At 45.1% G+C, this 25,510-nt stretch overlaps 1 protein-coding gene across 1 annotated transcript in view; it reads right to left on the bottom strand.

The window, feature by feature from the left end:
* LOC126092153 (uncharacterized) overlaps nucleotides 1-25,510 on the bottom strand; it is a 386,469-nt gene that overhangs the window by 198,898 nt on the left and 162,061 nt on the right. The window contains exon 3 of the mRNA XM_049907623.1: nucleotides 4,389-4,530. Within this exon, the coding sequence (XP_049763580.1) occupies nucleotides 4,389-4,530 (142 nt within the window). The remainder of the gene's footprint in view (nucleotides 1-4,388; nucleotides 4,531-25,510) is intronic.

Here is a 25,510-nt window from a genome sequence, read left to right as displayed (position 1 = left end):
CTGTTAAAGAGGGGTTGGTATGAGAGTTGTCCTGTCCATCAGGGGCCGACATTTACCGACCTGGCAGAGCACAGAGCGAGTAGGCGGTGCATTACAACGCTGGATGCCACAGAAAACCCGTAGCGGTCAGGAGGTTGCACTCTGGTGGGCTGAAAAACTATTTCAAAATAGCGTACTTGGTAGTAGAGTTTTGGGGCAGAACGAGGCCAAAAGATATCCTTTTTAATGCACAGGAACGTGCAGAGTCATAAGCGATGGTCGCGAGCTGACCTCGAAGGGATCTTCTCACGGAAAGAGCCGGGTCATCCTTTCCGCCGAAAAGCTGAGTTGTGTATTTGATTGGGAGAGTGCTAAGGGTGTAGAAGGGGAAATGGAAACTTCCAAAAAACTTTGTGAAAGAAGTGTGAGCTTCGGGGAATTGACTGGTAGTGACTGCAGTGTTTGTAACGGATGGTGGGATTCATCACCTGAGCGTAAGCGTAGGTGCCTCGTGCCCAGGAGGGAGCAGGCGTATGGCAATGGAGGCACTTCACTGTGGGAATCCACTGAAGAGAGATGGACCGAGAGGCTTCGCTGGCGACAGTGATAGAGAAGAATGTGGCGGTTAGATATTGATGAGTGTTGATTTCGGCACAAGGAGCGCGTGAAGTCGTTTCTCAGTGAACAGAGTTGTTACTATGTTTACCTGTGTGATGATTCCGTATCTCTGTGTAGAGTCTGACGCACACTGAAGTGCTTCTTTATAGAAGAATACTTGAGCCGAAATTCTGTTTCTCGCTAATTAGGAAACAGATATTTGACTTATTTTATGTCTTGTAGTGATATAATTTTGGCGCTAGGAGTTTGAAGGTGGCATACTGCACCCACTGCGTAGGCAGGAACTACAGGTACACCACGTACATCATCTGCACAGTCGTGAATGCCCCAGCGAGCAGATCATCCGTGCAGTGAAATTACTGTCTGTATTTCAGTAGATGATATGCACACTTTCGTTCGGTTTATAGGGAAACGCTCAAAGTAAATTTGTTGCGTTCCATTTGTTCGTCCACAGGATTTTTTCTGAAAGTGCCAGTCAGGGCCTAGGTTTCCTGTTTCTCACCACCAACTATGTCAGTCAACTCTGTATTTGTCTAACAGAAAAATTCTCGACCTCCGCTATCGGGTGGAGAAATGTAGGGTCCCCCTGAATAGGTCAGGCGTGCACTACACGCCGGAAGCGGCTACAAGGGTAGCGGAGTACGTGTGGAGTGCACATGGGGGTTTTTTAGGTTAGAGCATCCCCTCCCAAGGCCCGACAATACGCCTCCTGAGACGCGGCAAGGTAGGAGTAGGCAAAATGCAACAGAGAATAACAATATTAATGTGCTAATAGTAAACTGCAGGAGCGTCTACAGAAAGGTCCCAGAACTGCTTTCATTATTAAACGGTCACAACGCCCATATAGTACTAGGGACAGAAAGTTGGCTGAAACCAGACGTAAATAGTAATGAAATCCTAAACTCAGATTGGAATGTATACCGCAGAGACAGGCTGGACAGTGAAGGGGGAGGCGTGTTTATAGCGATAAGAAGTGCAATAGTATCGAAGGAAATTGACGGAGATCCGAAATGTGAAATGATTTGGGTGAATGTCACGGTTAAAGCAGGCTCAGACATGGTAACTGGATGTCTCTATAGGCCCCCTGGCTCAGCAGCTGTTGTGGCTGAGCACCTGAACGATAATTTGGAAAATATTTCGAGTAGATTTCCCCACCATGTTATAGTTCTGGGTGGAGATTTTAAATTGCCGGATATAGACTGGGAGACTCAGACGTTCATAACGGGTGGCAGGGACAAAGAATCCAGTGAAATTTTTTTAAGTGCTTCATCTGAAAATTACCTTAAGCGGTTAAACAGAGAACCGACTCGTGGCGATAACATATTAGACCTTCTGGTGACAAACAGACCCGAACTATTTGAAAAAGTTAACGCAGAACAGGGAATCAGCGATCATAAAGCGGTTACGGCATCGATGATTTCAGCCGTACATAGGAATATTAAAAAGGGTAGGAAGATTTTTCTGTTTAGAAAAAGTGACAAAAAGCAGATTTCAGAGTACCTGTTGGCTCAACACAAAAGTTTTGTCTCAAGTACAGATAGTGTTGAGGATCAGTGGACAAAGTTCAAAACCGTCGTACATAATGCGTTAGATGAGTATGTGCCAAGCAAGATCGTAAGAGATGGAAAAGAGCCACCGTGGTACAACAACCGAGTTAGAAAACTGCTGCGGAAGCAAAGGGAACTTCACAGCAAACATAAACATAGCCAAAGCCTTGCAGACAAACAAAAATTACGCGAAGCGAAATGTAGTGTGAGGAGGGCTATGCGAGAGGCGTTCAATGAATTCGAAAGTAAAGTCCTATGTACTGACTTGGCAGATAATCCTAAGAAATTTTGGTCTTATGTCAAAGCGGTAGATGGATCTAAACAAAATGTCCAGACACTCTGTGACCAAAATGGTACTGAAACAGAGGATGACGGACAAAAGGCCGAAATACTAAATGACTTTTTCCAAAGTTGTTTCACAGAGGAAGATTGCACTGTAGTTCCCTCTCTAGATTGTCGCACAGATGACAAAATGGTAGATATCGAAATAGACGACAGAGGGATAGAGAAACAATTAAAATCGCTTAAAAGAGGAAAGGCCTCTGGACCTGATGGGATACCAGTTCAATTTTACACAGAGTACGCGAAGGAACTTGCCCCCCTTCTTGCAGCGGTGTACCGTAGGTCTCTAGAAGAGCGTAGCGTTCCAAAGGATTGGAAAAGGGCACAGGTCATCCCCGTTTTCAAGAAGCGACGTCGAACAGATGTGCAGAACTATAGACCTATATCTCTAACGTCGATCTGTTGTAGAATTTTGGAACACGTATTGTGTTCGAGTATAATGACTTTTTTGGAGACTAGAAATCTACTCTGTAGGAATCAGCATGGGTTTCGAAAAAGACGACCGTGTGAAACCCAGCTCGCGCTATTCGTCCACGAGACTCAGAGGGCCATAGACACGGGTTCCCAGGTAGATGCCGTGTTTCTTGACTTCCGCAAGGCGTTCGATACAGTTCCCCACAGTCGTTTAATGAACAAAGTAAGAGCATATGGACTATCAGACCAATTGTGTGATTGGATTGAGGAGTTCCTAGATAACAGAAAGCAGAATGTCATTCTCAATGGAGAGAAGTCTTCCGAAGTAAGAGTGATTTCAGGTGTGCCGCAGGGGAGTGTCATAGGACCGTTGCTATTCACAATATACATAAATGACCTGGTGGATGACATCGGAAGTTCACTGAGGCTTTTTGCAGATGATGCTGTGGTGTATCGAGAGGTTGTAACAATGGAAAATTGTACTGAAATGCAGGAGGATCTGCAGCGAATTGACGCATGGTGCAGGGAATGGCAATTGAATCTCAATGTAGACAAGTGTAATGTTCTGCCAATACACAGAAAGATAGATACTTTATCATTTAGCTACAAAATAGCAGGTCAGCAACTGGAAGCAGTTAGTACCATAAATTATCTGGGAGTACGCATTAGGAGTGATTTAAAATGGAATGATCATATAATGTTGATCGTCGGTAAAGCAGATGCCAGACTGAGATTCATTGGAAGAATCCTAAGGAAATGCAATCCGAAAACAAAGGAAGTAGGTTACAGTACGCTTAATCGCCCACTGCTTGAATACTGCCCAGCAGTGTGAGATCCGTACCAGATAGGGTTGATAGAAGAGATAGAGAAGATCCAACGGAGAGCTGCGTGCTTCGTAACACGATCATTTAGTAACCGCGAAAGCGTTACGGAGATGATAGATAAACTCCAGTGGAAGACTCTGCAGGAGAGACGCTCAGTAGCTCGGTACGGGCTTTTGTCAAAGTTTCGAGAACATACCTTCACCGAAGAGTCAAGCAGTATATTGCTCCCTCCTACGTATATCTCGCGAAGAGACCATGAGGATAAAATCAGAGAGATTAGAGCCCACACAGAGGCATACGGACAACCCTTCTTTCCACGAACAATACGAGACTGGAATAGAAGGGAGAACCGATAGAGGTACTCAAGGTACCCTCCGCCACACACCGTCGGGTGGCTTTCGGAGTATGGATGTAGATGTAGATGTAGATACTGTATTTCTCGTTATCTTGGGTCTTATCTTGTTTAGTGAATATTTGTGACTTACAGGCAAAGGAAATGTTACTTAATGCGACGACTTTCTAAGAAGACTGTCGCAGTTAGTGTTAACGGTCCGCCTAATAATTTCGAGTTAACTGCTTGAGACGGGGACAAAGGCGACAAGTTGCGAAACCTACATTTCGAGAAAGACTAATTGCTTGCAGCTACTGCGCTGAAAGTACTCACCGACGACCTGCAAAGTTGCGTGGCCCCTTTTCGTAGAGAAGGGCTTCCGTGAACTCTCGACGGTGACCTCGCAAGTGAACTTCCCGGAAACCTCTCGCTGAACATCCAGCAGCCGCAACTGGGTGGCGTTTGAGTGCGTCATCTGTAACAGAAGTAAGGGCGGGGGAGTATAAGTCTGCATACATTGTGAAGTGCGTGTTCACCGGTAGCATTAAACCGGAGTACGAAAAACAGGGATCCCACAGCAGTGTGCATGGAAAGAGATGTGACGAGCAGCGCAGCAGATACCACGCAGAGCAGTGGCGTGCTCGTGAGCTGGCGCCTAGAGCATTGCGAAGGGATATTGTAAAGATCTAATTGTCACCCTTAAGATGTTATACAGTGTTTGTCTTGATTTCAGGTTGTTAATTCTTCTTCACGCAGCATTCAGGTATAGAGGGTAATTCAACTGCCCCCACCCATGGGTTTTATGCAACCTGCAACACCTTCAAAAACCACTCCAGAGATTTTTCATATTCTCTCGCTCGCTATGCGCGAACTATTAGTCATATAGAAAAAATGAACATGAACTTTTTGTAGGAAGTTTTAGGTAGTTAAATATTTTACAGGTATACATTTTAGTTGGAGACCATGGTTTTCGATGTATTAAGGGGAGATGGAAGGCAATTTTTATCCCTATTCTGCCAATGCTGTTTTACTCTTTGAATAGGTACACTTTTCAAAGGAGCTATAAGTGATAAAACAATTAAATTTTTACTGAATATATATATATATATATATATATATATATATATATATATATATATATGCTTCAATTTACAAGTAAAACGAACATAATAACTCTTATGGTTCCGAAGAAAAAATAATTTATTCTTTCATTATTAAAACTGAACATTTTTGTACATTAATTATTGTAAAAGAGTTTCCGATTTTTTAGTGGATCTCAATTTACTTGTAATAACTAATTACCATCTGCAGTACAAATTGACCACATTTCATGTTTCTAACCCCATTAGTTTATCAAATAATGCTACCTGAAAGTAAAAAAGAAGTAGTTTTGAGAAAAATCCATTTAAAGATTAATTTTGCAATTGTAGTATAGTTATTGATGAGATCACTTACCACTAATATCTTCCTGGACCATACTGAGCATCATCTGAATCATACTGATCTTCTTTTATTCTGTTGGTCCCTCTTCTTTTAGGTCTGGCTTCTTTTGTGCATTTTAAGTTAGCAATATCAGGTTTGCGGATTCTCTCTTTATCTATTTGTACCAAGGATTTTACAGTATTGTCTCTAGATTTTATGCCCAATAATTCCAAAACATCCAGTTTTCTAATGACATCATCATTGGAGCTTAAAATAGCATCATAAACACCAAATTTGAGGGTTGTAAGCTGAACAAATACAGTTTTCGTAATTGCTTCCAAATGACAGAATTCACACATTCATTTAAATTTGGGTTTTTCCATGAAGATATTTCTTCAGCAAGGTATCTTTACAAAGGTCTCTAAATATGAGTTTAATTCTATTCATTACTGATGGAGGTAAATAACGTTTGTGGTCATATCTGGCACTTCTCCTGTACTTGCAGCAAATGTCAGGATCATTCGGGCAAAGACCGAGCAGTGGTTTTTCATTTGTGGGAAGGTTATGGATAAAGATAGCCCATACAGCTTTTTTCACGTTTTCTAAATTCCCTACATTTCTTCTTATGGCCAAGCCATAATAAATCTGTAATCCATCTATTTCAATATTTGTCAGACCACCATTACCACCTATCTTCTTCCCATCTTCCAATAGTATTTTTCACTTTTCTTTATATAATCATCTCAACCTGGACACCATTCTCTTCTGCAGATCCTCAAGGCACTCTAATTTATAAATTGTGACATTAAGACCATAGGGTTCTTCTACACATACCCAGTCATAAGCCCTGCCATCACCGTCCACAGATTGCACAGAGCGTCAGGAAAACCATCATATCTCAAGAAAAAATTGTCTCATGTATATAAAACAAAAACTGTTTCACGCAGGAAAGACCAGGCATTTCAAATATGCTAAAATCTAAAAATCTAATTTTTGAAGCCCACTAGCCTTCCGTCTCCCCTTAAAGAAAAACGCACTGAGAGGTCGCTTTTGTACGTTTTTCTTGAATAATTTAGAAACTACAGCCTCTAGCCCAAAATTATTGCAGTAAAAAACCAAACTACATTAAATTTCCTATAAAAAGATCCGTTAGCTATTTCTGTAATACTAACGGTTTATACGTAGCAAGGGAGAGATTATGAAAATTTGGCTTGTTTGAAGGCGTCACTGGTTGCATAACACCCATTGGTAGGGGCAGCTGAATTACCCTGTACACGTTTTAGACAGCGTTTGTTGGCCTCCCGAGCGCCTTGCAATCTCAGCATCACGTGTCTACAATATTGCTGTAGCATCTGCCTGTAATTGTTGACCCCTAGGAAGGAAATCTGTGAGGATGACTCCACGGCAGTGACAGAAAACTGGAAGCATGACATTCCAGGATAACTTTGGTATTTGGCTCGTCTGTCAGGCAGATGCAACAAGTTCAGCAATTCCTTTCCCATCCCCCAACAGTGCCACAAGATGTGCAGTCATTTCCATAAACTGTCGACATCTCGTCATGGATTTCCAGGGCACTTTTACCTTTCAAGTGTCAGAACCTTATCACAGGTCAGGCTTCAGTTTTTTCCATACTACAGCCCAGTCACATGTGGCATTCCCGCTAAGAAAATGGACACACTAACTGAAATATTCAGCATAAAATACCGGGGGGACCTATGAAAAAACTAATAAAATTCCATCAACACAACCTAATAATAGCGAGGTGCTATCCAAAATTTTCGGGATTGGTGCTGCCATCTGTTGGAAACCTTACCTGTGGACTAATGGTCACCATCACACTCAAAGTAGTTCCCATCCGCACATACACGCCGGTTCCAGCGCTTCTGCCACTGGTTTTCTGGATCTCCTGTTATTTGATGGTATTTATCACCACCAGCGATGCTTCTTGAATCCTCTGTAGAGTGTCTAACCGACGGCCTTTCAACTTGAGTTTCAGTTTTGGGAACAGCGTGAAGTCGCAAGGTACCAAATCTGGCGAGTACGGTGGGTGAGGTACAACCGCCATGTTGTTTTTTGCCAAAAAGTTCGTGGTGAGCGAGGACGTGTGACAGGGGGCGTTGTCGTGATGCTGCAGCCAGTTCCGTTGACACCAAATTTCGGGCCGGTTGGGTGGGACGAATTCTTCGTGCACAATGTCTGGTGTTGTGCGGCTAATGGGCTTTCCAGTGTGAGTATCGTCTTCGACGTCTGTACGGCCGGCCCTGAACCAAGCATGCCACTCAAACTCACACGTACAGCTCTTGCTCTGTCCCCCAAACACTTGTTGAATCATTGCAAGGGCCTCCGTAGCACTTTTCCCGAGATTCGGACAGAATTTGATACACACGCGCTGTTCTGTTCCCGGATCCGTCGTAAAATCGCCACACACCAAACACAGCGTATTACGGAAATCACTGTGGACACTCAACATGTTCTCCCAGCTGAACGTCACTCCGCACACTGACTGATCAGATATGCAGCTCTCACCACCTAGCGGTGCAAAGATGTACTACTCCTACTTTCCAGATGACAGCACCGTCCCGAAAATTTTGGATTCGACCTCGTAGAACTTTTAACACCACTCGTAATGCTATGTTCGTAATGTGGCACCATGTTTTCTTATGACGACAAAAGTTTTCTTGCTTTAGTCAACTTAATTAATCAACAACAGGTTAGAAAACATCGTCGATACATTCTTACTGGTTTACGAATGTGAGTGACTAATGCCTTTAAGATGTTTAAGAGTGGAATGTGCATCCTGCTATCCTTTGATACAATCCGAGAACACAATGCCACTGAAACTATTGTAACTAGTAACGCAAACAAATCCAGTTCATCACGTCGTTGGCATGATGCCGAGCACCGAAATGAATACTCGGTTTGCTTAGAATTACAAAGAAAAATGGTTTTTAAAATGGAATTTAACGTGACCATTCGACGGAGCGGTCCCAGATTAGTCTCGTGCGATATTCGTTTTACTTTTATGTATTAACAGGGACAGTGAGACTCAAGGAAATACCAACGCTCCACCAGCGACAGCAGCGCCCTGGCCTCCGTTGCCCACTACTGGTGTGTAGCAGAGTGCTGCTGAGTGACTTCACGAGTACTGATTATTCCTCATGTTTTACTATTCCTGTTAATACAGGTTGATAAAATGAATGGTGCGGTCTATCGAATGGATCCGTAAAATTCCGATTTAAAAATCATTTTCTTTGTAATGGGAGACAAGCAGCTCGCTTCAGTTCGTCCCAGGGCATCGTATGAAGTGATGAACAGGATTTGTTTCGCACCTTCTCTAATCCCATCTTGACCGCTTCACCACTTGCTGCAACCAGTGGTTGCTCAAGGTCAATCCTTCTAAGACCCAGGCGATCATTGTAGTCAAAACCACCCCTTCCTTTCTCCTTGATTTCTATATCACCATTTATGGCCGCCCTATCGCCATAATCCCTACCCTGAAGCACCTTGGCGTAACCCTTGATCGTCGCCTCTCCTGGACCCCCCATCTCCGGACAATCCAAGCCAAGGCACGCTCCCGACTTCGTCTCCTCAAGCTCCATTCTGGCCACACATGGGGTCTGGACCCCTCCACCATCCTCCATACCTATAAATCCCTCATCCACTTTATCTCTGCTAAGCCCACCCTCCCAGGATCTCCGCCCCTCCTACCTTTTACAAATCCCTTCAAATCCTAGAACGTCATTCTCTCCGCCTCGCCTGTCGCATCTGTCTCCCCTCCCCCATGCGGATCCTGTATGACCTTATTCCGCCGGCCGGAGTGGCCGTGCGGTTCTAGGTTCTACAGTCTGGAACCGAGAGACCGCTACGGTCGCAGGTTCGAATCCTGCCTTGGGCATGGTTGTGTGTGATGTCCTTAGGTTAGTTAGGTTTAATAATTTCTAAGTTCTAGGCGACTGATGACCTGAGACGTTAAGTCGCATAGTGTTCAGAGCCACTTGAACCATTTGACCTTATTCCATTCCCACACCTCCTCCTTCTCCTCAAACAGATACGGGTCCTCTACACCTCCTGTAAACTTGATCCCCCTCACCCGCTTGTCTCTCCCATCCTCTCCCACCCCCATCCTCTGCTGCGCCTGTATTCCCACGTCCCACCTGCTCTCCATACCCTCGCCCAAGGTGGCTTCTGCCAACTCCCCCCTCCCTGATGATGTCCTCATCCCTCCATCCACCCCTCCTACCAACTTTGATCCTCCCCTTCCGCACCCTGTGTTTTTTGCTTAGGGCACCACCTCTCCTTCCTCCCTTCCACCCCCCTCCTCCCACAGAGCTTCCCCTACCCTCCGTACCATCTTTCCTCCCCCTCCATCTCCTTTGCCACTAGCATCTACCCTCTCCCCCCTCCCTCCTCCAACACCTTTCCCCTTTGGGCAGGTCCCCGGACTCGCACACAAGTGAAGGTTCGCGCGCCGGAGATCATCGCCTTCGGTTCTGTGTAAGTGTCGTCGTGTTAGTGCTTCAGTGTTTTCACCGCCCACGGTCTGTTGTTCACATGTGTCATCTCAGTCATCAGTGTTCATGTACAGTGCTGACCGTTTTATTCTTTTTCTACACCTGTGAACGGCTTTGTGTTTTTTTACTCGTGTTTCTAGTGTTTTTTCACCATTATATTTAGTTTTTCTGTGTCTTCCTTGATTCTATTTGTACTGTTTCTGGCCGAAGAGCGGCGTAATATTGCTGCTGCAGGCCCAACTTTTTATGTAAGGTGTTAAAATTACAAAAAAGGAAAAAAAAGAGATTTGTTTGGAGCGACACCAGACATGTTGCAGAAACAACTTTGCAAATATCTACCGAGACAATAGAGAAAACTCGCCTGACTTTCCACAGGAGAGACATCCGTTATATACACTGCGGAAATAAATTAAAGGTTCGCCTTTTCCAAACCCATAATTATCTCCCATTCTGTCGAAGGTGCCTCCAGCCTTCCTCTCTAACGGTGCAAGAAGGTGGCCTCTGTGACGCCATCCACCGACTCGGCAACGCTTCACACAGCAAGAACAGGATTTCAAATCAAACATCTTTCAGCCATCTACATTTCCAAATTAATATTTTATTTGGCTACCAGTTTCGGCGATATATTACACCGTCTTCAGGCCCCCTGAGCGACGTGTAGGACGGTTCCTATCTTTGGTCCAGTCGAGATAGGGGCTATAACTGCAAGGCTGATATCCGTAGATTTTTGAAATAGCGATCACTTCAAACATCACATACCGACTGTTAGACAAACATTCTCAATCAGGTGATTTTTCAAGTGATCGCTTTGTCACAAATCTACAGATACCAGTATGCTGGCCCGTATTTCGACTGGACCAGAGGGGATAGTTTTCGAATCTCTCTACACGTCGGTGAGCGAGCCTGAAGATGGCGTAATGTATCGCCGAAACTGGTAGCGCAAAAAATATCACCATGGAAATTTGGACCACTGAAAGGAGTTTGATTTGACGTTCTGTACTGAACAGCCGAGGCCTCGCAACCATTCACATGAAGATGGACATAAAGAGTCTCAAACAGCAAGTGTCAGTGCATGCTAAAAAAGATCACATATTAGAAGTTCATGTGAGCTATTTATTCGGTTAATGATGGCACAATGGCACCACAGTTCCCCCCAGCGCCACCGTGGACGTATCACACGGTGGGAAGACCATCACACTTTCTCGCCCCCATTTTGCCCCTTTCCTTGACGCTTCTGCGATAGAGGTCAGAATCACGGCATCCATCGTTGAAGTCACGAGGCTCTTGTATGGGTGTCCAAGCGCGTTATTTCAGACACACCGCCGCACGGAATCGACACGAAAAGGGCTCTGGAGCTGGCATGAAGGGCGCCACTGAAGCCCAACCCTTCCAATGGTGCGTTGATTCCCATATATTTCGCGGTCGAAAACGACAGTTCGCCGAGTGATGAGTTATACGACGACGTCTTTGCCAAATTTGTGCACTGCTACCACCTCTTGCTCGTTTCAAACCTACTCTAAAGCCGTCGGTAGACCGACCGTGCATCCGAGCGTTGGACTTGCCGAGGTTCTGACGCCATAGCGTGGAACAGAACGTTCGGGAGTCTTTCCGAACGTCCAGAGTAACATCTAACATGTCAGATATTCTGAGCGTGCGTCTGAGCGTTGACCAATGAGATGGCACAAGGCCCCCTACGTCAGACGCACGCTGTCTCCCTTCAGCACAGAGTTGAGAGCCGCCATATTGAGCAGAGCACCAGGAAACTGAGAATCACTCGAAAACACTTTGTTAACTTTATGATTCGTTGCAATAAAATAATGAGAAACATCAAATTCGTGGCAAAGAATTATTGTAACTTGCGTATAATGAGAGTATGCCTTTTGAAGGCAATGACACACTGAGGATCCACCAAAAACGCATTGTTCTTGGTACAATTCATTATCGTTCAATTTCAGTTATTAACATAGAGCTACAATGAAAATTTTGAGCAAGTTGGAACAAGGTATGATTGACTAACAGTTAGTTGTCCTCGGTTTAGATTAGTGAGTAGCGTTATCGACTCTTCGCAAGACATACACTATGGCATTGGTTCGCGTATCCCCACATCTAAACTTTTTATTTCCTAACGTTCTTCTATTTAATAGGTTCTATTGCTTTATTATTAGTTTGATATAAGTATGCACTATACTATTTGATGTTATGTAAATATAAGCTCACCTTTTTTTTTAAGAGTGAGTTTGTTCGATTGGCTTAATCTCCAGGACAGCTTGCGCTGCTTTTATGATGATGTTTTGCACCTTTTTCGTTTTAAGTTTCGTAGTTCACATATTGTAAAGATTCTGCTACTGGGTAGGAACAGTGATCAAGTAAGAATGACTTTGGGGTTTTACTAAAATGTGGGAATGTTTAAGTAATGTTTATCTTATGTGGAGAACTACTGTAAATTTTCATCGCACTGTTTGTGATAGAATTTTTATAAGCCTGTGTCCTTATTGATTGTAGACGGTATTTTCCTATCCATCTTAAAACATGTACATGGATACTGAAGATTTAATTTGTGTATATTACATATAGAACAACGTGAATAGCATATGGACAATGGAGGAATGTGCGTTTTAATAGATCTAACGTGGGAATTTTAAGCTCGAATGGTTCGAATGGTTCGAATGGCTCTAAGCACTATGGGACTTAATACCTGAGGTCATCAGTCCCCTAGACTTAGAACTACTTAAACCTAACTACATCACACACATCCATGCCCGATGCAGGATTCGCACTCGAGACCGTAGCAGCAGCGCAGTTCCGGACTGAAGCGCCTAGAACCGCTGGGCCACAGCGGCCGGCGAATTTTAACCGCGCCGATTTAATAAACAGTGTGATTTACGAACTAGAAACATCGCGCAACTGCCACTGGAGTGCGTTGCGATCGCGTATAGCACGTTGGGTCCCACGTACAGTACGCACAAGTCGTATCGTTTCTGAGCGTCCTGGAGCACGGTGAACACATTACGCTCAACGTTGACGTTCGACAGAACGGTCCTTGTGCCGACGGCTTAAGGACGCCGCGGGGCTGCAACCTCATAGAACGTGACTCACTCCTTTGCAGTGTAGGGTAATGGCAATTTTTCATTTTTCCTGCGATACAGGCTAGAAACCTTCGACGAAACATGAACGTGATCCGAAGCTCTGTCACCCCTCTTTTCCCGCGCCCTTCTGTGGTGAGGTCACGGGAGGGTTCGCCATTGACACATGCGGGAATAAAATGGCAAAGTGTCCCTCAAAGACCAAGCAGTTCGCATCACCCTCAATGCCACGTTAATACACTCCTGGAAATGGAAAAAAGAACACATTGACACCGGTGTGTCACACCCACCATACTTGCTCCGGACACTGCGAGAGGGCTGTACAAGCAATGATCACACGCACGGCACAGCGGACACACCAGGAACCGCGGTGTGGGCCGTCGAATGGCGCTAGCTGCGCACCATTTGTGCACCGCCGCCGTCAGTGTCAGCCAGTTTGCCGTGGCATACGGAGCTCCATCGCAGTCTCTAACACTGGTAGCATGCCGCGACAGCGTGGACGTGAACCGTATGTGCAGTTGACGGACTTTGAGCGAGGGCGTATAGTGGGCATGCGGGAGGCCGGGTGGACGTACCGCCGAATTGCTCAACACGTGGGGCGTGAGGTCTCCACAGTACATCGATGTTGTCGCCAGTGGTCGGCGGAAGGTGCACGTGCCCGTCGACCTGGGACCGGACCGCAGCGACGCACGGATGCACGCCAAGACCGTAGGATCCTACGCAGTGCCGTAGGGGACCGCACCGCCACTTCCCAGCAAATTAGGGACACTGTTGCTCCTGGGGTATCGGCGAGGACCATTCGCAACCGTCTCCATGAAGCTGGGCTACGGTCCCGCACACCGTTAGGCCGTCTTCCGCTCACGCCCCAGCATCGTGCAGCCCGGCTCCAGTGGTGTCGCGACAGGCGTGAATGGAGGGACGAGTGGAGACGTGTCGTCTTCAGCGATGAGAGTCGCTTCTGCCTTGGTGCCAATGATGGTCGTATGTGTGTTTGGCGCCGTGCAGGTGAGCGCCACAATCAGGACTGCATACGACCGAGGCACACAGGGCCAACACCCGGCATCATGGTGTGGGGAGCGATCTCCTACACTGGCCGTACACCACTGGTGATCGTCGAGGGGACACTGAATAGTGCACGGTACATCCAAACCGTCATCGAACCCATCGTTCTACCATTCCTAGACCGGCAAGGGAACTTGCTGTTCCAACAGGACAATGCACGTCCGCATGTATCCCGTGCCACCCAACGTGCTCTAGAAGGTGTAAGTCAACTACCCTGGCCAGCAAGATCTCCGGATCTGTCCCCCATTGAGCATGTTTGGGACTGGATGAAGCGTCGTCTCACGCGGTCTGCACGTCCAGCACGAACGCTGGTCCAACTGAGGCGCCAGGTGGAAATGGCATGGCAAGCCGCTCCACAGGACTACATCCAGCATCTCTACGATCGTCTCCATGGGAGAATAGCAGCCTGCATTGCTGCGAAAGGTGGGAATACACTGTACTAGTGCCGACATTGTGCATGCTCTGTTGCCTGTGTCTATGTGCCTGTGGTTCTGTCAGTGTGATCATGTGATGTATCTGACCCCAGCAATGTGGCAATAAAGTTTGCCCTTCCTAGGACAATGAATTCACGGTGCTCTTATTTCAATTTCCAGGAGTGTAGAAGGGATTATTTCATTGGTCGTCTCTATGCTACTCCGCGAGGCCTTTAGTGTCGATTCTCAGCGATAGTGCACCTGAAATTTTTTCCTCGGCCACCCCCAAGGAAACTGCGTGGTTTCAACGCTGCGCGTCGCGGTTCTGACCTCCATTGCAGCGCCGTCAAATGAAATGTGGGGTAAGTAGGTGTGTGGCAACCTTATCGTCGGGTCACATGTCGACCATGGAGCTGAGCAGAATTGTGATGAAATTTGGTGCCAGTATAACATCATTAACCCACCTTACACCTCACATGAACTTCTGAGATTTGCCCTCTTTTCCGCATGTGTCGATACCTTGCTGTCTGATTCGTCACCGAGCTGGAGGGTATCGTCGCAGAACGCCAAGCTTCACCACTCGGATAGAGGAAGGTTGTAGACATCTTCGAGCCGAATTTAAAACTTAAGCATTGCAATAGGAGGCCCTTACGGAATTTTGAAGCATGTCGCGGAGAGGAGTGAGGGGTGTGTAGTGGGGGGACTCTGAAAAAAGCGTCCGCCCCCGGTATCTGAGTGGTCACTCCTAAGGGCCCGGGTTCGATTCCCGGCTGGGTCGGAGATTTTCTCCGCTCAGGGACTGGGTGTTGTGTTGTCCTACCCATCATCATTTCATCCCCATTGACGCGCAAGTCGCCGAAGTGGCGTCAAATCGAAAGACTTGCACCCGGCGAACGGTCTACCCGACGGGAGGCCCTTGTCACACGACTGAAAAAAGCCACTGTCGTAAGTTTGTTGGCATGCAGTCGTGGTTGAAGCATCCCGTGAATGGCAAAATCGGCGCCGAGGCAACTGTGGTCCACCAGCTGCCAAAGATGAGAGGGGTGAACGACATCTGCAAATATGTGTTCGGGCTAATAGACGTGCAACTCATGACAACTTAATCGCCCAGATGAACGAAGGGGCTTCCAAGACGAATGCTGCTGCGCAAGGGCCTCCACGGCAGGCACCTGGTTCACGCATTCATGCTAACTGCTGTTCATGCTGCTAAGGCTAGAACCTGCATGCCAAAACAGAAACTGGACTTCTGAGTGGCGACAGAGGGACATTTCAGATGGCACTTGCCCATTGGAGTGTACGAGGTGAAACGAATGGAACAAAACAACTGGAACTAAGGCCCGAAGCGTCCAGGATTGTGGAGGGAGCGTTATGATCTGGGGAATGTTTACGTACCATTCCCTGGGTTATCCCGTCATTCTGGAACGTACAATGGATCGAAACAACTATGCATCTATCGCTGAGGACCATGGTCACCCCAGCATGCACTTTTGTTTTCCCTCAATACGATGTTATCTACTACCAGGACTGTGCAACGAGTCAAACACCTTGCACTGTGCGTGCGTAGTTTGAAGAGCAGCAGGATGATTTTGTCGTACTCCCCTGGCCACTAAACTCCCCCAATCTAAACCCAGTCGAGAATCTGTGCGAACTCATTGAAAGGGCTGGTTGCGTCATGGTTGTTCAACTGCGAAACCTAGAGCAGACCACCACGCGATGGCTCTAGATCAATGTCGGTACCCACAAGACCACTGACTCTTTCTGCACGTCTCGCAGCTATCAGGAGTTTTACATGTGTTTGCAGCAATGTGACTGAAAGGTATATACAGGTTGGTCCATTGATAGTGACCGGGCCAGTTATCTCCCGAAATAAGCATCTAACGAAAAAACTACAAACAACGAAACTCGTCTAGCTTGAAGGGGGAAACCAGATGGCGCTATTGTTGGCCCGCTAGATGGCGCTGCCAATCGTCAAACGGATATCAACTGCGTTTTTTTTTAAAAGGAGCAACCATTTTTTATTACACATTCGTGTAGTATGTAAAGAAATGTGAATGTTTTAGTTGAACCACGTCTATTAGGAAATGACAAGTATTTTGGACAGGTCAGGAAAACTGCTGGTGAATCCTGTGGATGCCTTGGGCAGATGGAGGGAATATTTTGAAGAGTTGCTCAATGTAGGTGAAAATGCGATCAGTAATGTTTCAGATTTCGAGGTAGAATGGGATAAGAATGATGATGGAAATAGGATCACATTTGAGGAAGTGGAAAAAATGGTCAATAGATTGCAGTGCAATAAAGTGGCTTGGGTGGATGAAATTAAGTCGGAACTCATCAAATACAGTGGAATGTCAGGTCTTAAATGGCTACACAGGATAATTGAAATGGCCTGGGAGTTGGGACAGGTTCCATCAGACTGAACAAAAGCACTAATCACACCAATCTTTAAACATGGAAACAGAAAAGATTGTAACAACTACAGAGGTATCTCTTTAATCAGCGTTGTGGGTAAAATCTTCTCAGGTATTGTTGAAAGGAAAGTGCGAGTATTAGTTGAGGACCAATTGGATGAAAACCAGTCTGGGTTTAGGCCTCTAAGAGGTTGTCAGGACCAGATCTTTAGCTTACGGCAAATAATGGAGAAGTGTTATGAGTAAAACAGGATATTGTATCTATGCTTTACAGATCTAGAAAAGGCATATGACCGGGTTCCTAGGAGGAAGTTATTGTCTGTTCCTAAAGATTATGGAACAGGAGGCAAACAGGTGGACGGTTTCAAGTACTTAGGATGCATATTCTCACAGGATGGCAACATAGTGAAAGAACTGGAAGCGAGGTGTAGCAAGGCTAATGCAGTGAGCGCTCAGCTACGATCTACTCTCTTCTGCAAGAAGGAAGTCAGTACGAAGACTAAGTTATCTGTGCACCGTTCAATCTTTCGACCAACTTTGTTGTATGAGAGTGAAAGCTGGGTGGATTCAGGTTACCTTATCAACAAGGTTGAGGTTACGGATATGAAAGTAGCTAGGATGATTGCAGGTACTAGTAGATGGGAACAATGGCAGGAGGGTGTCCACAATGAGGAAATCAAAGAAAAACTGGGAATGAACTCTATAGATGTAGCAGTCAGGGCGAACAGGCTTAGATAGTGGGGTCATGTTACACGCATGGGAGAAGCAAGGTTACCCAAGAGACTCATGGATTCAGCAGTAGAGGGTAGGAGGAGTTGGGGCAGACCGAGGAGAAGGTACCTGGATTCGGTTAAGAATGATTTTGAAGTAATAGGTTTAACATCAGGAGAGGCACCAATGTTAGCACTGAATAGGGGATCATGGAGGAACTGTATAAGGGGGGCTATGCTCCAGACTGAACGCTGAAAGGCATAATCAGTCTTAAATGATGATGACGATGATGATGAATGAGTTCAACCACTTTTTTCGCTTTGTGATACATGGCGCTGTAATAGTCACAAACGTATAAGTACGTGGTATCACGTAACATCCCCTCAGTGCTGGCGGTATTTGCTTCGTGATACATTACCCGTGTTAAGATGGACCGCTTACCAATTGCGGAAAAGGCCGATTTCGTGTTGATGTATGGCTATTGTGATCAAAATGCTCAACGGGCGTGTGCTATGTGTGCTGCTTGGTATCCTGGACGACATCATCCAAGTGTCCGGACCGTTCGCCGGGTAGTTACGTTATTTAAGGAAACAGGAAGTGCTCAGCCAATGTGAAACGTCAACCACGACCTGCAACAAATGATGATGATCAAGTAGGTGTTTCAGCTGCTGTCGCGGCTTATCCGCACAACAGTAGCAGACAAACTGCGTGAAAATCGGGAATCTCAAACACGTCGGTGTTGAGAATGCTACAGCAACATCGATTGCACCCGTACCGTATTTCAGTGCACCAGGGATTGCATGGCGACGACTTTGAACGTCGTGTACAGTTCTGCCACTGGGCACAAGAGAAGTTACAGGACGATGACAGATTTTTTGCACGCGTTCTATTAAGCGACGAAGCGCCATTCATCAACATCGGTAACGTAAACCGGCATAATATGCACTATTGGGCAACGTAACATCCACGATGGCTGCGACAAGTGGAATATCAGCGACCCTGGCAGGTTAATGTGTGGTGTGGCATTATGGGAGGAAGGATAATTGGCCCCCATTTTATCGATGTCAATCTAAATGGCGCAATGTATGCTGATTTCCTACGTAATGTTCTACCGATGTTACTACTAGATGTTTCATTGCATGACAGAATGGCGATATACTTCCAACATGATGGATTGGTCGTCGAAGCACCACACCATGGCCCACACCTTCACCGGATCTGACGTCCCCGGATTTCTTTCTGTGGGGAAAGTTGAAGAATATTTGCTATCGTGATCCACTGACAACGTCTGACAACATGCGTCAGCGCATTGTCAATGCGTGTGCGCACATTACGGAAGGCGAACTACTCGCTGTTGAGAGGAGTGTCCTTACACGTTTTGCCAAATTCACTGACGTTGACGGACATCATATTGAGCATTTATTGCATTAATGTGGTATTTACAGGTAATCACGCTGTAACAGCATGCGTTCTCAGATATGATAAGGTCACAAAGGTACATATATCACATTGGAACAACCGAAATAAAATGTTCAAACGTAACTACGTTCTTAATTTTAATTTAAAAAACCTACCTGTTACGAACTGTTCGTCTAAAATTGTGAGTCATATGTTTGTGACTATTACAGCGCCATCTCAGAAAGCGAAAAAAGTGGTCCAACTAAAACATTCATATTTCTTTAAGTAATACACGAATATGTAATAAAATAGTGGGTTCCTATTTTTAAAAAAACGCAGTTGATATCCGTTTGACCTATGGCAGCGCCGTCTAGCGGGCCAACCATAGTGCCATCTGCTTTCGCCCCTTCAAGCTAGACAAGTTTCGTTCTTTGTTGTTTTCTGTTTGACGCTTATGTCGTGAGATATTTGGCCCGGTCACGATCAATGGACTACCCTGTACAGTGTGTATGTTTTAACTTTAACGTTGTACGAAAAAGCTGTCGGAGATGAAATAGTAATATCAGTAAAGAGGACAACTTACAGTGTCACAACTGGCCACCTGGTCCCTCCCGCGTGTGTGTGGGGTCAACCTTGTATTTTCATACTGGAACACCTCTTTTTTGTCGTATATTCGGATTCTTCACGAAAAAATCATCTGCATCTACACGATTACTCTGAAATTTACAATTAAGTGCCTGGCAGAGAGTTCACCGAATCACCTTCAAACTATTTATCTACCGTTCCACTTAAAAACATCGCACGCGAACAACAAACATTTAAATCATCTTGCGCTAGCTCTGATCTCTCTTATTTTGTTATGACGATCATTCCACCCTACGTAAGTGGGTGCCAACAAAATATTTTCACACTCTTAGGAGAGAGTTGGAGATCGAAATTTCGTGAGAAGATCCTGTCGCAACGAGAAATGCTTTTTATTGCCACCCCAATTCACGTATAATATCCGTAGTTAAAATTATATATTAATACCTTCCGCTGCTGACGGGCGTTGATATATATCAATGGTGAAAATGTGAGCCCCGAGCGGGACTCGAACCTGGAATCTCCTGCTTGCATGGCAGACGCTCTATCTTTTTTTTTTTTTTTTTTGTCGTTTTGTTTGGTCGTTGCGGACGGCATATGACATCCGTTCTAGTTCGTTGTTGATCCTTTTCATTCAGTTTCTTTTTATTACAGAGGCCAACCAGATCTCTGACGGAGCGCGCAGAGCTACCGTGCTGGGACTCCACCTGAGCCAGCGAGGGCACAGAGGATGGTGCAGCTGCAGGTTCTATCTCGCGCACGCCTCCCGCGAGATCCATATATCATATCTGTGGCGCTCTTTCCCCTATTTAATGACAGTACAAAACGAGCTACCCTTCATTTAACTTTTTCTATGTTCTCTATCAATCCTATCTAATGTGGATCCCACTCCGCACAGCAATAGTCCAAAAGAGGACGCGGAAGCGTAGTGTTGGCAGTCTCTTTGGTAGATCTGTTGCATTTTCTAAGTGTTCTGCAAATAAATAGTAGTCTTTCGTTTGCTTTACCAACAACATTATCTACGCGATCGTTTCAAATTAAGGTATACGTAATTGTAATATGTAAGTACTTAGCTGAGTTTACAGCCTTTAGGTTTATTTGATCTTTCAGATTTACGTGATTTATCGTGCAACCAAAATTTAGCGGAATCCTTTCGGTACTCATGTGGGTGACTTCACACATTTCACTATTTAGAGTTAATTGACACTTTTCACACTATACAGACATTCTGTCTAAATCGTTTTGCAATTTGTTGACATCAGCTGATGACTTTATTTTTTTTGAGACGGTAAATGACACCATCATCAGCAAACAATTAAAGAGTGATACACCGATTGTCTCCTAGATAGTTTACGTTGATCAGGAACAGCAGAGGGCCTATATCACTTCCTTGGGGAAAGCCAGATGTACGTACCGTTTATTCAAATTATTGATTTTCAATGGAGGTAGATGGCGCTGTAATCGACAAATTCTCAATTAAGGACGGACGCACTTGATTCTACATTTCATTTACGACGTAAAAAATTTAAACCATAGAAACAGGAACACAACAGTAATTTACGAAATGCTTCCCGATGGCCCTTGTGTACTCAGTGTCATGTGGGACACCACCTCCATGCTGCGAGGGTAAGAGTGGCCAGTATTTCATAACTTTTAATTGGAAACCCCATTCACAACGTTGTATTCCTCCAACATAGCGACAGGGAACTACTCAACAGGCCACCGTGGCCGTGGCTCGACGCGAACGCCACCTGTACTTCTCCAGAGTAAGTGTTCGAACATAGTACGGTCAATGTCAGTACACTTAGTGAGCCGCTTGTCAAATGACCGTACACATGACAGCATGTCAGCGGGAATGTCAGCACAGGGGTTTCTGATGAGGTCGACCATGTCTTCACGGCCTGTTGGCACATTATGATACACCTCGTCTTTTAAATATTTCCACAGAAACAAATCCGGTGACCTATGGTGCCAATTAACAGTTCCACCTCTAAATTATTCACCGACCAGTATAATTACGATCTAATACCCCTCGTGCTTCAATTGCGTAATGGGCTGCGCAACCGTTATGTTGCAACCACATACGTTGTCGAACGTCCAAGGCAACATCCTGCTGTAGTACCGGTTGTTTCAGTTCCATTTAACGTGCCGTCGATAAAATCTGCACCTGTGAGTTTGTTCTGCAGAATGCCACATCATACTTCAACAGACCGAGGACGTTGATGATTGACTTGCCGTCACCAATAGGGATTGTCTACACTCCACTAATACATGGTATGCTGGTTCCCGCTACCATCGTTTGTGAATCTACAGGGTTATTACAAATGATTGAAGCGATTTCACAGCTCTACAATAACTTTATTATTTGAGATATTTTCACAATGCTTTGCACACACATACACAAACTCAAAAAGTTTTTTTAGGCATTCACAAATGTTCGATATGTGCCCCTTTAGTGATTCGGCAGACATCAAGCCGATAATCAAGTTCCTCCCACACTCGGCGCAGCATGTCCCCTTCAATGAGTTTGGAAGCACCGTTGATGCGAGCTCGTAGTTCTGGCACGTTTCTTGGTAGTGGAGGTTTAAACACTGAATCTTTCACATAACCCCACAGAAAGAAATCGCATGGGGTTAAGTCGGGAGAGCGTGGAGGCCGTGACATGAATTGCTGATCATGATCTCCACCACGACCGATCAATCGGTTTTCCAATCTCCTGTTTAAGAAATGCCGAACATCATGATGGAAGTGCGGTGGAGCACCATCCTGTTGAAAGATGAAGTCGGCGCTGTCAGTCTCCAGTTGTGGCATGAGCCAATTTTCCGCGGGCTACGCGTGAAACTTGCCCTCACGCGTTCAACCGTTTCTTCGCTCACTGCAGGCCGACCCGTTGATTTCCCCTTACAGAGGCATCCAGAAGCTTTAAACTGCGCATACCATCGCCGAATGGAGTCAGCAGTTGGTGGATTTTTGTTGAACTTCGTCCTGAAGTGTCGTTCCACTGTTATGATTGACTGATGTGAGTGCATTTCAAGCACGACATACGCTTTTTCGGCTCCTGTGGCCATTTTGTCTCATTGCGCTCTCGAGCGCTCTGACGGCAGAAACCTGAAGTGCGGCTTCAGCCGAACAAAACTTTATGATGTTTTTCTACGTATCTGTAGTGTGTCGTGACCATATGTCAATGAATGGAGCTACAGTGAATTTATGAAATCGCTTCAATCATTTGTAATAACCCTGTAGATTCAGCGGAAAGTAGTACCTCGGCCAAGACCGTGGGGATCGTTCCTAGTTCTTGACGAGCCCATTCACAAAGCACTATCCGGTTATGGCAATCGGCGCCATGGACTTCTTGATGCAGTGACGCGCGATATGGATGATACGATGGTGCAGACTGTGACAATACTGCCTGCGGACATACTGGAATCGCGGTGTGATTGCCTGGCACTGCCGCTAGTACAGATATTTCATTAGCTTCTCATGTAACACATTGTCTTCGCCAGTACGCTGCCGTCAGACATAAAGGCGTTCACAAACTTCTAGAAGAACGAAGCACAGCGAGCTCTTCGTGGAAAGCGCTCTGCATACAAGGCAACAGCAACCTCAACATTTGTCATACATTCTCCGTCAATGAAGATCATTTCAGTTTTTTCCTTCCGTGGCTGCAATAATCATCGTCCACTTGCACGTCTGTTCTCGAAATGATAGATAGGTGTGAAGGCAACAAACACTGCGCTAATATTTTAACGTTTAGAGGCGCTGTCTGTTCTACGTCTGCACAATACGTGAGATCTGGTCGCAATGTACTGTCTGTTATGATACGTCGTAGTTCGCTACAAGGCCACGGTTGCACGTCGAGTAGTCTCCTGTTTGACATGTCGGAGGAATACAACGATGCGAATGGAGTTACCAAGCTATAAAATCCTGCCCTGTCCTACCCTAGGAGCATGGGGGTGGCATCCCACGTGCCATTGGATATTTGTGGGCCATTGAGTAGCACTTTGTAAATTACTAGGGCTATCCACAAAGTACATTACGTTTTGGAATTAAAAATAAATAGAGTATTGGAAATTTTTTTATTATATACAGATGAAAGACACACTTAAACACTACTTTTCTACATAGTTGCCATTTAAATTAAGGCACTTATCGTAGCGATGGACGAGCTTGGAAATTCCTTCGTCGTAAAATTCGGCCGCCTGCGCCTTCAACCACGTGGTTACCTCTTCTTGAAGCTGTGCGTCGTCATCAAATCGCTGCATAGCCAACCACTTCTTCATTGCTGGGAATAAGTGGAAGTCGCTCGGTGCCAGGTCGGGACTGTACGGCGGATGAGGAAACAACTCCCACTTAAAAGATTCGAGAACTTCACGAGTGGCATTTGCCGTGTGGGCCCGGACGTTATCGTGAATCAGCAAGATCTTCGAGCCCAACTTTCCCCTGCGCTTGTTTTGTATTGCTCTTCTGAGGTTGTGCAGAGTTGGGCAATACCTTTGAGAGTTTATTGTAGTGCCTTTTTCCAGGAAATCCACAAAAATCACACCTTTTCTGTCCCAAAAGAAGAGGTAACCACGTGGTTGAAGGCGCAGGCGGCCGAATTTTAAGACGAAGGAATTTCCAAGCTCGTCCATCGCTACGATAAATGCCTTAATTTAAATGGCAACTATGTAGAAAAGTAGTATTTAAGTGTGGCTTTCATCTGTATATAATAAAAAAAATTCCAATACTTTATTTATTTTTAATTCCAAAACGTAATGTACTTTGTGGATAGCCCTCGTACGTTTGTGTATCCATTTCTATTCCTCCAATTACAGTGCCATCTGTGGTGAAACGAAGAAAATGCTTGAGGCAAAATGTATTAAGATTTGGCCGTCGAATCGTAATCTGCAATAAAAAACAGCGTTCCCTTTGAAGATTTAGAAGTTTCCCCCTGCCACCTACGCACGGGATGGAGTGGTGGGTCGAGTGTGTTATTGTTTATGTCCATCTCCTAGATAAACGAATTAGAATTATAGCTTTTTTTGGATCCGATGTGTAGTTTTTGAGGTATTTGAATGTCTTCAGTTAATATGAACACGAGTGCTACAGAACTTTCGCGTCAGAGACAAATGAGAGACGTGACTTCTTTCCGTGACGTTTGTGGCGAAACAAAGAGTGATATTGTATTTAAGTTTCAAAATGGCACTCATTGCTCATTGCTTCTTTGACGAGACTACGTTCCCAGTTATCCTACATATTTCTTATGCATGTAGGCTGTTGTTTTAGCGCTTTTATTTAAATCTGAACTCTACTAAGAAGTTCATGGTCAACACTTTTTTATGTGTTTTATTTATTTATATATTAATTGTGCATTTACGCCTGCTAGGTTGTCTTCATTCTCATATTTCATTATTCCATCTACTTTATGACATTCTCAACTAATGCCATTACTACTTCAGTGATTTTCTTTCAGTTCTATTAGTTTTTCATTTGCCTTCATTCTCCTTCTTGCTTCATTATTAGTTTCTTTTCTCCATTCGTTTTGTTTTTGCCCTCCTTTGTAAACAATCAGTTTCCACTGCTATTAGCCTTCGTTTGACGTCAGCATTTAAAATTAGATCTCATGCATAGCATAAGACAAATTCAACAATTAGCATGTTCGTTCTTGTTGCTGTTAAAATGTTCTTTTTCCAGTAAAAATAATTCACACTGCCAATAAATTTTCTGATTGCCTCCGTAGCGGAATGTTTAACCTGCATAAATGCCATGTGCAGGACCAGGGTTCGATACCCTGTACTGTCAGGCATCCGTCCTTGGTGGGACGACTGCTGCAGAGTGCACTCAGCTTCATGAGGCCAAGCTGGGAGCAGCTCAGCATGCTAATAA

The sequence above is a fragment of the Schistocerca cancellata genome, chromosome 7, assembly GCF_023864275.1.
Source record: "Schistocerca cancellata isolate TAMUIC-IGC-003103 chromosome 7, iqSchCanc2.1, whole genome shotgun sequence".
NCBI classification, from domain to species: Eukaryota; Metazoa; Arthropoda; class Insecta; order Orthoptera; family Acrididae; genus Schistocerca; species Schistocerca cancellata.
The sequence above is the reverse complement of the archived record's forward strand: the minus strand, read 5'-3'. Positions and strand labels throughout refer to the sequence as shown.